The sequence below is a fragment of the Protomyctophum parallelum genome, assembly GCF_964188405.1.
Source record: "Protomyctophum parallelum genome assembly, chromosome: 15".
Taxonomy (NCBI): Eukaryota; Metazoa; Chordata; class Actinopteri; order Myctophiformes; family Myctophidae; genus Protomyctophum; species Protomyctophum parallelum.
Window position 1 is genome coordinate 30,744,903 of NC_139710.1, and position 12,611 is coordinate 30,757,513.

The following is a 12,611-nucleotide window of genomic DNA, read 5'->3' on the forward strand; positions in this document are numbered from 1 at the left end:
GTTCTCACCTCCAGATCCGTCTCCATGAAGTCAAACACCAGACTGATGTTGGATTTGTGACCGAAGGCATCCAGCAGCTGAGAACAACAACACAGATTAAACATTGGTGGGATTACACAATAGATTAGATTCCAGCTGGCTAGCATTGTAATTGATGAATTATAAGGAATGCTTTTCCAAGTGCTCAAAGCGCATTACAACGGTTCATTCATTCATACATTGGGAGGTGAAGGTTCATTAGTGTCTCTAGACTCTAGTAATTGTAACACTTTATTATTATTGTGGGCTCGCCTCAGCGAGCACACAATTGTTACTGCCAGTTTATATTTATATATTTCTTTATTCCAATTTCCGCCACTTTTTTTGGCACCTAACTACTTCCACATACTTTATGCTAGAAATGTAGTTCAAACTTCAAACTGTTCAGCTCTTTGCAGTGATGTGTGCTTGTTTTTTTATTTTTACAAAGTTTTATACTTTTTATACTTTTTAACTTTTTAACTTTTTTTTACATTCTTTATAGTGAGAGTCGATGGAAGAAAGGTCCCATTTTTCACAGTTAACTTTTTTGAGCTCTTATTACTCCGTCATACTTTCACTTTGAAACTTCATTCAAACTTTATAATGTTCATCTATGTTTGAACTTTAATTGGTGAAAAAGTTGTTTTGAAAAAGTTTATACTTTTTCAAATATTTAACTTTATTTATAGTTTTTTCCTCCCATTGACAATGTATGGGATTTATCTCTAAATCAACCTCACTTTTGCAGCCTCATTACTCTGGCATACTTTGTCGTAGAAACGTGATTTAAACTTTAGAAAGCTCACACGACTCTGGACTTTTTCGTGGTTCAAACCGTATTCGAATACGTTAAACGGTTTTTCCGAAATCTCAGTTCAATCGCAGGCCGTTTCGCCTAATTAGTGCCAACTTAGAGTGCAGGGCTTCTTTCACTAGAGTGTACAAACAGAAAATCTTTCCTTGAAAATTTACCAAACAAATTGCCGTCCCGGCCAAAATATTCACTTTACACGCATGTCCTTTGGTCATTTTGTAGCCACACATGTCCTCTTTCACACAATGTGACCACCAAAACACAGAGACATACAGAATGTGAACTACGGCCTTTTAAGTGACACAAATACAGTCAAGCTGCTCATTGACATCCATTGTAGAAATCTTACGAGGAAATTATCGCGATGACAATTCTTAACTCGCTCTTATAACCACATTTTCGATCGTACCAACACCACAATCGCACATGGTGTACCTCAATATCTCAGGCCACTCACAGCGAAGAAATTATTTGCATTCGACTTTTACTTTTTGCGATAGAGCAATTTGTTCGGGCATAGTTTCCCCCCATTCAAGACCATTCAAGATCAAGACCTTCAAGTTGCGCGCCACTTGTTTGTCTTTTACACTTCCACAGCTGAGACATATAAGAGCTTAATTACAGGGCTGAAATTAAAGTTACAAGATCTCAATGAGTTGCTCTGCGATACCTTGTGGGCTTGTAGGTCTGCTATTTGTGCAATTGGATGGCCTTTACACAGCTCTCGCAAGAGCACGCACGCACGCATGCACGCACGCACACACACACCCTGTCTTCCTATTGGCTGGCCTTTACACAGCTCTCGCAAGTGCACGCACGCACGCACGCACGCACGCACACACACACACACACACACACACACGTTTATAAAAAAATATTTTCAAAAAAATAAAAAATAAATAAAAAAATTAAAAAAAATGAAAAAAAAATGAAAAAAAATTAAAAAAATTAAAAAAAATGAAAAAAAATGGAAAAATTGAAAAAAATTGAAAAAAATGAAAAAAATGAAAAAAATGAAAAAAATGAAAACTTAAAAATTAGCATGTTAGCATTAGCATGTTAGCATGTTAGCATTAGCATGATAGCATTAGCATGTTAGCATGATAGCATTAGCATGTTAGCATGTTAGCATTAGCATGTTGACATTAGCATGTTAGCATGTTAGCATGATAGCATTAGCATGTTAGCATGTTAGCATTAGCATGTTAGCATTAGCATGTTAGCATGTTAGCATTAGCATGTTAGCATTAGCATGTTAACATTAGCATGTTAGCATGTTAGCATGTTAGCATGTTAGCATGTTAGCATTAGCATGTTAGCATGTTAGCATTAGCATGTTAGCATGTTAGCATTAGCATGTTAGCATGATAGCATTAGCATGTTATCATTAGCATGTTAGCATGTTAGCATTAGCATGTTAGCATTAGCATGTTAGCATGATAGCATTAGCATGTTAGCATTAGCATGTTAGCATGTTAGCATTAGCATGTTAGCATTAGCATGTTAGCATGATAGCATTAGCATGTTAGCATGTTAGCATGTTAGCATTAGCATGTTAGCATTAGCATGTTAGCATGATAGCATTAGCATGTTAGCATTAGCATGTTAGCATTAGCATGTTAGCATTAGCATGTTAGCATTAGCATGATAGCATTAGCATGTTAACATTAGCATGTTAGCATGATAGCATTAGCATGTTAGCATGTTAGCATTAGCATGTTAGCATGTTAGCATTAGCATGTTAGCATTAGCATGATTAAAAAATTAAAAAATTAAAAAAAATGAAAAACATTAAAAAAATTAAACTTTAACTTTTTTTTAAACTTAAAAGGAAAAAAATAATAATAAAGAACTTAATATTTTTTATCTTAATATTTTTTTTAAGAAATATCTTAGACCATTATCAATAATCATTGTGTTTATGCTTTTAAAGATAGGCCTATATGCTATTTGAACCTTCTATTTACATGTAAAAGTATGCTATTTCTGTTAAGCTCATGAATGCTTTTATATGTATACTCCATTGGATTGACTATTTTTTTTCTTTTTTACCTTTTCTTGATTCATCAAGAATACATTGTAAAGCATTATTCATACATTACAAATCATTAGTAGACAGTAATACTTTACTTACTTTATTCTGCCCCTTTTTGGGCATCATACTACTTCCACATACTTTATTTCCGCTTTATGCAGTTATTTATGCTTAAACTATAGTTTTTACAAATGTTCATACTTTTTTAACTTTTACTTCAGCTTTAATACATTTTCTACTTTTCTTTACAATATGTTACAGTCCAGAAATTTTGATTATGGACTTAGACCACCAATGGTAACACCATTACTCCGGTCCCCGAGTTTCAAACTTGACACGGCAATAACTTTATACAAAGCATTTTACGCGAGCCCACGCAGTTTCTACAGGAACTGCTTTCTAGTTCATGCATATTATTATTCCACAACTGGAGTAAGACAAAGTTTGGCGCACTACTTGTCCCACAGTTTTGACTGTACGCACTTGAGCCATATGTCAAATTGACCGGAAAAATCGGGAATCGTGTGCTTGTGTTTTGCTAAGATAAATGTTGTATAGTTTAATTGATATGAATTAAAATTTCCCATTGACATGAATGGGAAAATGCAAAAATTCAAACTCACTATAGTTACACAACTTGGAGGAAAAATTCATACTTATCACTAAAATTATTTAACCTATAAGTTCATAATTTTATCGGTCGGCCTCATGGTAGCGCTATAACTTTACGTTTTGGCTTATAACTCTTGAACCGTAGGTCGTAAAATTATTTTTCCCCTGGATTCCTTGGGTCATGACGCATCTCCCCATATAGGCCACGCCCATTTCCGCCATAATATAATTTTGTCCAAAACATACTTTTTGCTTTTCGCAAAATGTATTTTCTCCAAATCTCACAAAAATCTGTACACGTGATCTCTGGACCTTTCCGATGAAAACTCGAACGGCGGAACTTCGATAGTGCATATCGTTCGGCCGTAATCGTCGTCCGAAGTTAGTGGGAGGGGCCCATTTTACTAAAAATGCCGCAAATCACGAACGGAATGTCCAATCCATCCCAAATTTGAATCAGATGTCCGGGGTGGTTCAATCAACCAAGTTCTAAAAGCAATTCCATTTTCATCCATAGGGGGCGCCGCAAATGCGACAAATGTAACCGTTTGTCGCAAAAACATGAATTTCGGGGGTTAAATCCCCTCCGAATCACTTACGCATGATCACAGGGGTGACGCGACATTGTAATTGGCTGTCAACATTAGTGGGAGGGGCATATGTAAGCCACTGCGGCAACCACACTCTGCAATCTTTTAAAATTGCAAATTTTCTAGTTCATTCATACATTGGGAGGTGAAGGTTCATTCATTCATACATTGGGAGGTGAAGGTCCATTCATTCATACATTGGGAGGTGAAGGTTCATTCATACATTGGGAGGTGAAGGTTCATTCATTCATACATTGGGAGGTGAAGGTTCATTCATTCATTCATACATTGGGAGGTGAAGGTTCATTCATTCATAAATTGGGAGGTGAAGGTTCATTCATTCATACATTGGCCATTGGGAGGTGAAGGTTCATTCATTCATACATTGGGAGGTGAAGGTTCATTCATTCATACATTGGGAGGTGAAGGTTCATTCATTCATACATTGGGAGGTGAAGGATCATTCATTCATACATTGGGAGGTGAAGCGGCGAACAGTCGACGCCAGCGTCCTCACTTTCCACATTCAGACACCGACGGTGGCGAGCTCACACCGACCGACTCATTGGAGGCAATGTAGGGTTCAGTGTCTTGCCCAAGGACACTTCCACATGTAGACAGGAGGAGGAGCCGGGATTTGAACCGCCGACCCAGGGATCATTGGACGACCCGCTCTACCTCCTGAGCCACAGCCGCCCTAATTAAAACACTTCTACGGCAGTGAATACGACTGGGATAACAATGGATTAAAAAAAAAGAATGTGATTATTGTAACCCATTTTAACAATCAATAGCCTAAACTGTAATCCTGGCCGCTACTCTCCCTGAGCAGGGGACGGGGGATGGGGATGGGGATGGGGACGGGGGGGGCAGGGGGGTGGTGTGGGGGATACCTACGGGGAGAACATGCGAGGGTACCTACCCTAGGGGTCACGGGGAGAACATGTGAGGGTACCTACCCTAGGGGTCACGGGGAGAACATGTGAGGGTACCTACCCTAGGGGACACGGGGAGAACATGTGAGGGTACCTACCCTAGGGGACACGGGGAGAACATGTGAGGGTACCTACCCTAGGGGACACGGGGAGAACATGTGAGGGTACCTACCCTAGGGGACACAGGGAGAACATGTGAGGGTACCTACCCTAGGGGACAGGGGGAGAACATGTGAGGGTACCTACCCTAGGGGACACGGGGAGAACATGTGAGGGTACCTACCCTAGGGGACAGGGGGAGAACATGTGAGGGTACCTACCCTAGGGGACACGGTGAGAACATGTGAGGGTACCTACCCTAGGGGACAGGGGGAGAACATTTGAGGGTACCTACCCTAGGGGACAAGGGGAGAACATGTGAGGGTACTTACCCTAGGGGACACGGGGAGAACATGTGAGGGTACCTACCCTAGGGGACACGGGGAGAACATGTGAGGGTACCTACCCTAGGGGACACGGGGAGAACATGTGAGGGTACCTATACCTAGGGGACACGGGGAGAACATGTGAGGGTACCTACCCTAGGGGACACGGGGAGAACATGTGAGGGTACCTACCCTAGGGGACACGGGGAGAACATGTGAGGGTACCTACCCTAGGGGACACGGGGAGAACATGTGAGGGTACCTACCCTAGGGGACACGGGGAGAACATGTGAGGGTACCTACCCAAGGGGACACAGGGAGAACATGTGAGGGTACCTAACCTAGGGGACACGGGGAGAACATGCGAGGGTATCTACCCTAGGGGACACGGGGAGAACAGAAAGGCCCTTTTCGCCAACCCCACCAAGTATGGGCACTGAAGACGCGGAGGAGAGAACACACCCCCAGCGGGAATCGAACCCTGTACCTTCTAGCTGTGAGGCGACCGTGTCCCGATCAAACCGGTTTAAAGTGGAACTCACTCCAATGATGTTGGGATGATGCAACTCCTGCAGAAGTTTGATTTCTCGAAGGGCCGTCCTGTTGATGCCTGACGATAAATAAATAAATACAGAGTGTTTAGACGGTCGGCATGAAGGACTAATTACATCTTTTGATTGATTAAATACTTTAATTAACAGAGTTCATCAGGGGTGATCTACCAGTAGAACACAAAAGGTAGATCACATGACATGCTCCTATAAATATATATATATAATTTGATCTTGTAGGTCTGGTATTTTTTGAAAAATCGTAAAAAGGTGCCTCAAATCTTTGAAAATATATTATTACAGAGTGAACATTTTAACTCAAATCTTTGCTTCTGGGGGGGGGGGGGGGTGTCCCTGGAACAACATATTTTCAGATGGGGGGCGATATTACATATATCTTTTGGGGTCCTTGACATGAAATATTGAGAACCACTGATATAGAAACATGAGGTTTGTCAGAAAACTATTTCGACGTCAGGCCTAAAAATGGGTTAAACAATTTTCAGCAATGGGATAATACTTTTCTGGTGGGTAGATCCTTAGAGTATATACACTAAGGCCCCTTTTCCACCGGTTGGTTCCCAGTGGGAACCGGTTCAGTTCTTTGTGGTTCTTAGTCCATGAGCCAGAGCTCCAAAATCGAAACATTAATTATGAATTGAGTGTGCAAAACCATACCTATATTAAATTGTTATCACCATGAAACTTCCCCAATTGAGTACTTACACGAAGAAAATGATTTATTGTATTACAAATTTTACATTTTTAAATATGCAAATGAGGCATTATGTAGGACAATATGCAAAATAATCGAAAATATGAAAAAGCTACTACTGTGGAAGGGTTATCATGTATTAATTTACTTTTATCCCAATATAAAATATGCAAAATAATCGAAAATATGAAAAAGCTACTACTGTGGAAGGGCTTTCATGTATTAATTTACTATTTATCCTATAAACAATTTAACATAATGGTATAGTTTGCCCACCTATTTTGGAGATCTTATCTGGCTCATGGACTAAAAACCAAAAAGAACTGAACCGGTTCCCATTGGGAACCAACCGGTGGAAAAGGGGTCTAAGGGTAGATCGTGTTGAGTCATTTTGAAAGTAACTCGCAAGGCAAAAACACCCCTGGAGTACATGATGGTATACATTTGACAACTTTTTTTTCAACCAAGGTTCATGTTTTAGGTTGTTATTAGAGAAAGTAAAAGATGAGTGTAGTGCCTAAAGTCCTATACTTAATTCTTTTTTCTTTTCTTTTTTTCTAATATATATTTTTTATCCCACGATTTTGTAGCCCATTTTTCACCCCTGTGTCAATCGTCTAATGTGATCCTGGGCTCTACACACCCTCCACCAACCTAGTCCCCATATATGGGGGACAAGGGGACATGCCTGAGTGTCCAAGTTGCTCCTTTACACCTGAGAGGGGGGAGTTTCCCTGGTTGGACGTAGCACGTGGAAGGAACACGTTATTCCAACCAGTTCCTTTCCCCTCCATCAGGCTCCCCGGCTGGCCAGGGGGAGGCAGTATAGAGACCAGTTCCTTTCCCCTCCATCAGGCGCCCCGGCTGGCCAGGGGGAGGCAGTATAGAGACCAGTTCCTTTCCCCTCCATCAGGCGGCCCGGCTGGCCAGGGGGAGGCAGTATAGAGACCAGTTCCTTTCCCCTCCATCAGGCGCCCCGGCTGGCCAGGGGGAGGCAGTATAGAGACCAGTTCCTTTCCCCTCCATCAGGCGCCCCGGCTGGCCAGGGGGAGGCAGTATAGAGACCAGTTCCTTTCCCCTCCATCAGGCGCCCCGGCTGGCCAGGGGGAGGCAGTATAGAGACCAGTTCCTTTCCCCTCCATCAGGCGCCCCGGCTGGCCAGGGGGAGGCTAAAGTCCTATACTTAATGGCACTACTGGTTGCCGACGGCCAGGTGGAAGCTCTTATGTGTGCCAGTACAAACTGATCTCCAAAACATGTCCGTTGAGTTTAACTTTGCTTTATTTTCCGCAGTCATTTTCCTATATACAACATACAGATACAATAATAAGAAAGAAACACTAACAAACACAGCAGGTGACCAGCCCTCCTGAACACAGTAGAAAACTGTTAGCCTCTGCCGTCTGCCACTGGCAACACCTGTACCTGATCAGGAGCCTGGTTAAGTACCTGGGCTGGCCCAGACACTGGATCAGGAGCCTGGTTAAATACCTAGGCTGGCCCCGACACTGACAAAGCTGCAGTGTGGCAATCAATCAGCAAAACATTAGGTCATAATGGCTCTTACAATGAGTGTTAATCTTTTTCTCATTTGCTGCTTTCTTTCGTTTTAGGGATTTTAGATCTTTTTAACAGGGGGGACGGGGGCATTCGAGCATGGGGCTAAGTATGTATTTTCTTACAAAATATCATGGCGATTTATTTATTTTATTATTTATTATAGTCCTACTAGACCTCAGGAAATTACATCTGGCCACAGAAGATCACAGGATCTACTGAATGTGAAGGTAGCCTACTGGGGGGAAGCCACACTGTGTGTCATAGGCTCAATATGTCAGTTTGACACATTCAGTAGATTCTGTGATCTTTTGTGGCCAGATGTAATTTCTTGGGGTCTAGTAGAACTATAGTAAATAACACAAAAATAAATCACCATAACATTTTGTAAAAAGAAATACATATTTAGCCCGATGCTCGAATGCCCTTGCCCCCCTATCAAGAAGAGCTAAAATCCCTAAAACGAAAGAAAGCAGCATAATTTCTCTAATAACGTAAAACATGAACCTTGGTTGAAAAAAACTAAAGTTGTTTGCGTAAAAGTTTGCATAAAAAGAAGCACAGGACAGTACAGTTCAATACAAGGCCTGCTAAGAGGATTTATAACCCAACGGCTTGTTTCCATTGGGGTCTTGCATATTCAATTCATTCATCTGAACGACAGGCAGATATACAGTACTATGAAAAAAACATCATGTAAACGTTTAGAGGAAATTTATATAATATGTACAATAAACAGTTCTGTGTGCGTGCATGCGTGCGTGGATGCGTGTGTGTGTGTGTGTGTGTGTGTGTGCATGTGCGCACGTGCACCAACTCACCATCTTTAGCTTCAGTTCTATGGCCAACCTTTATCTGTCAGAGGGGGAGAGAGAGGGAGAGGGGGAGAGAGAGAGAGAGAGAGAGAGAGAGAGAGAGAGAGAGAGAGAGAGAGAGAGAGAGAGAGAGAGACAAAGAGAACATGGTGGTCACTTCAGTGTCAGGCCCCCCCTAGCTTGTATTGATGTAAATAAAGGTTCTCTTTAGGAGAAAAGGAAGCGTTTTAAAAGGCGGTACCTTTTTGATGGCGACGATGTTGTCCGTGGTTTTATCCCTGGCTTTGTAGACCGTAGCAAACTGCCAGCAGGAGAAAGAGCGAGACATTTAACACACTCTAGAGTAGACGGGAATCCCTTTTGGTGTTTTAAGCATACAAGCTTGTAGGTCTGCTATTTTTCAAAAGTCGTTAAAATGCGGCACAAATCTTTGAATAGCCTATATATATTCTTTCAGAGCGAACGTTTTTAACTCAAATCTCTGCATCTGAGGGGGTTCCTTCCTGGAACAACATATTTTCAGATGGGGGTCGGTGGCCGATTACATATCATTTTTGGGGTCCTTGACATGAAATATTGAGTACCACTGATACAGAAACATAGGTATTTCAGAAAACTAGAAGAACTTTTTTTTAATTTCGACGCCAGGCCTAAATGGGTTAACATAAAAAAACAACATAAAACAAAAGTTTTTGTAGTTTAAATGTGACTAAAACTAAATGACGTTTCAGTCCAAAGACTATGACTAAACTAAAATAGAAATTTGCTGCCAAAAACAACAATGCCCTGTACCATGTCCATCTGTTCCTGTATTGTATTTTGTTTTTGTATGGACATAGCTGTTGGGTGCCTGCACATATGCACACATGGCATCAACGCATGGTGTTGTGTGCAGGCACACTACACTTTGTCCTTTTTATCATTCATTTTGTAAGAGCCTGCCCAGGGACTACAGATTAAATTTAGCTTCGGCTAACTCTGGCCCATTTACATTGATGTGAAAACTGACATGTTGATTAATGAGCTTTGTCCCTGTCAAATAAATAAATAAATAAAAATGTAAGAGTCCATAAATCCCATATATGAGATCACTGTTTTGTTGCAGCTCAAAAGGCTTCACAGACAGAGAGAATCCCAGGCCATTATAATAATTTAACTCTTGAGAGTGTAATGTGAAACCAAATGAACCCTTACGGGTCTATTTGGTTTAATTTTACGCTTTCAAGAGTTACATTATTGTTAAACAACTAGATTATTTAATTTACAAGAAGTCTACACAATAAGAATCATGTAGAAGAATTGTTACTTTGATCAACGTTTGCCTGTTATCTCTCCTAATGGTACCAACATCAATACAGCATGGAATTGTGGACACAATCTTATCCAACAACAACAACAACAACAACAACAACAAAATAATAATATTCAGATTTTTGAGTCTGTCGTCTGTGTGAGGCTAAATGTCATCATAATGGTGGTCCGTGGCTCAAATGGGTCTGAGAGGCTAAATGTCATCAAATGGTGGTCCGTGGCTCAAATGGGTCTGAGGCTAAATGTCATCAAATGGTGGTCTGTGGCTCAAATGGGTCTGAGAGGCTAAATGTCATCAATTCTCAGACCCATTTGAGCCACGGAACCACCATTTGATGACATTTAGCCTCTCAGAGGTCACGTAAATAATGGACCTCGACATGAGAAAGGTTTAAAACCAGTGTTTTTAAAGCTATCTACAGAGGCTGTCTGTCTTATAGGTGTCTACCGTGTCTTATAAGTTTATTAGCTCTGACTTGTCAAAGTCCTTCAGGCTATGGACCCACCATGCAGTCACCACCACAGATAAGAGTCTATTGTTTATGTTTCATAATAATATTACCTTATGGACCATTGTTTATTGCTTATAAGGACCCCCATTAGCTTTTGCCTTGACAAACATTTAACATTTAACAAAGGCAATACTTACAATTGTTTACAAACACTAACTCAAAATAAAACATAAGTAAACAGATAGGTGTGCAGTCACCACAGATAGGAGTCTATTGTTTATGCTTGATAAAAGTCCTTCAGGTTATATGGACCATGCTAGCCCTGAAACATGACTATATGCACTCACCACAGATAGGAGTTTATTGTTTTATAATAATAATAATAATAATAATATTACCTGTCCCTCTCCCAGGAAGTCTAACTTCTCGTATCTCTTCGCCCTGGACTTGACATCCAGCGCCATGCTTCAATGTGTTGTTCCTGCTTTCTGTTGTTGCTGCTTTCTGTTGCTGTTGCTGCACCAACCAACTGTAAACTAACTGTTAAACCTGTTTACTGCTTTCTGTTGCTGCACCAACCAACTGTAAACTAACTGTTAAACCTCGATCTTTACTGCTTTCTGTTGCTGCACCAACCAACTGTAAACTACAAGTTAAAGTGCTCTCTAGTCTTCTGTACTGCTTCCATGTGTCGCTGCTTCACCAACCAACTGTAAACTATAACCGTTAATTATCTTTCTGCACTGCTTTCTGTTGTGGTTTCACCAAACTAAAAGTTAAAGTGCTCTCTGTACTGTACTGCTTCCATGTGTCGCTGCTTCACCAACTGTCAACTAAACTGCTTTGTTGTTGTTAAAGGTCGACTACTGCTTCCGGGTCAACCATGGTTCATCGTGACGCTGGTTGCCATGTCGGTTTATTATTTATAAGCGAAGCGACTTTGTGCTTCTTTCTTTGTTTGTTTGTTTGTTGATTGAAGTATTTATTAACATTTTGCAGAATGGGTACAATTCACATTTCAAGTAGGCTACAACTCAATACAAAGACTGTTAACTGTGAGTGGACGACAATAAAGAAAATAAACATAATACAGTTTGTTTTGTGTAAAGGTGCTTGTAGAAATTGGTTGCATTTTTGTGGGCTTGTTTCTAAACATTCCTTGCTGGTAACAGGTACCATTATCTTCACTATTGTTACATTAAAAAAAACATTTTAATCCTAACGGTGGACATAATCAATTGTGCTTTCAAATACGCGCCCCTATCGGTCGAGAGGTGTACTGCACGCCTGATTACATTATAACTCTATGAGTGAAAATGTCCACCGATGTGATTAAAAATACATTTAATACAATAAAAATATCAGAGGAGGATTGTAACATCTGTGGCTCTGAGGAGAGACCTTTATATGTGAAATCTATCTGAACGTTGTGAGCTTGTAGATTTGGCTATTTTCCAGGACGCGACACCGTCGCGTGACGAAGTATAAGTGGGAAATGACTGTTTCCGGGTTAAACAGCAACGTTTAAAAGCCTGCTCTGATGTTCATTGGTTCATTGGACTCATAGCGCCATCTGGTGGTTAATTTTGTTAATCGCGCAGTATTGATTGGAATTGTTTTATTTTATTTCACAGTATGTAGAATGGGTACATTTCATTATTTCACAGTATGTAGAATGGGTACATTTCATTATATTTCACAGTATGTAGAATGGGTACATTTCATTATATTTCACAGTATGTAGAATGGGTACATTTCATTATATTTCACAGTATGTA

The 12,611-nt window shown here is 40.6% G+C and overlaps 1 protein-coding gene across 1 annotated transcript in view; it reads right to left on the minus strand.

Moving 5' to 3' along the window:
* Positions 1 to 11,652, minus strand: part of cdk7 (cyclin-dependent kinase 7) — a 24,912-nt gene extending 13,260 nt beyond the window's left edge. The window contains 6 exon segments of the mRNA XM_083785064.1: positions 9 to 77; positions 5,975 to 6,042; positions 9,077 to 9,110; positions 9,312 to 9,371; positions 11,232 to 11,392; positions 11,448 to 11,652. Of these exon segments, the coding sequence (XP_083641190.1) occupies positions 9 to 77; positions 5,975 to 6,042; positions 9,077 to 9,110; positions 9,312 to 9,371; positions 11,232 to 11,297 (297 nt within the window). The 5' untranslated portion in view covers positions 11,298 to 11,392; positions 11,448 to 11,652.
* Between the last annotated feature and the right edge of the window lie 959 nt (positions 11,653 to 12,611).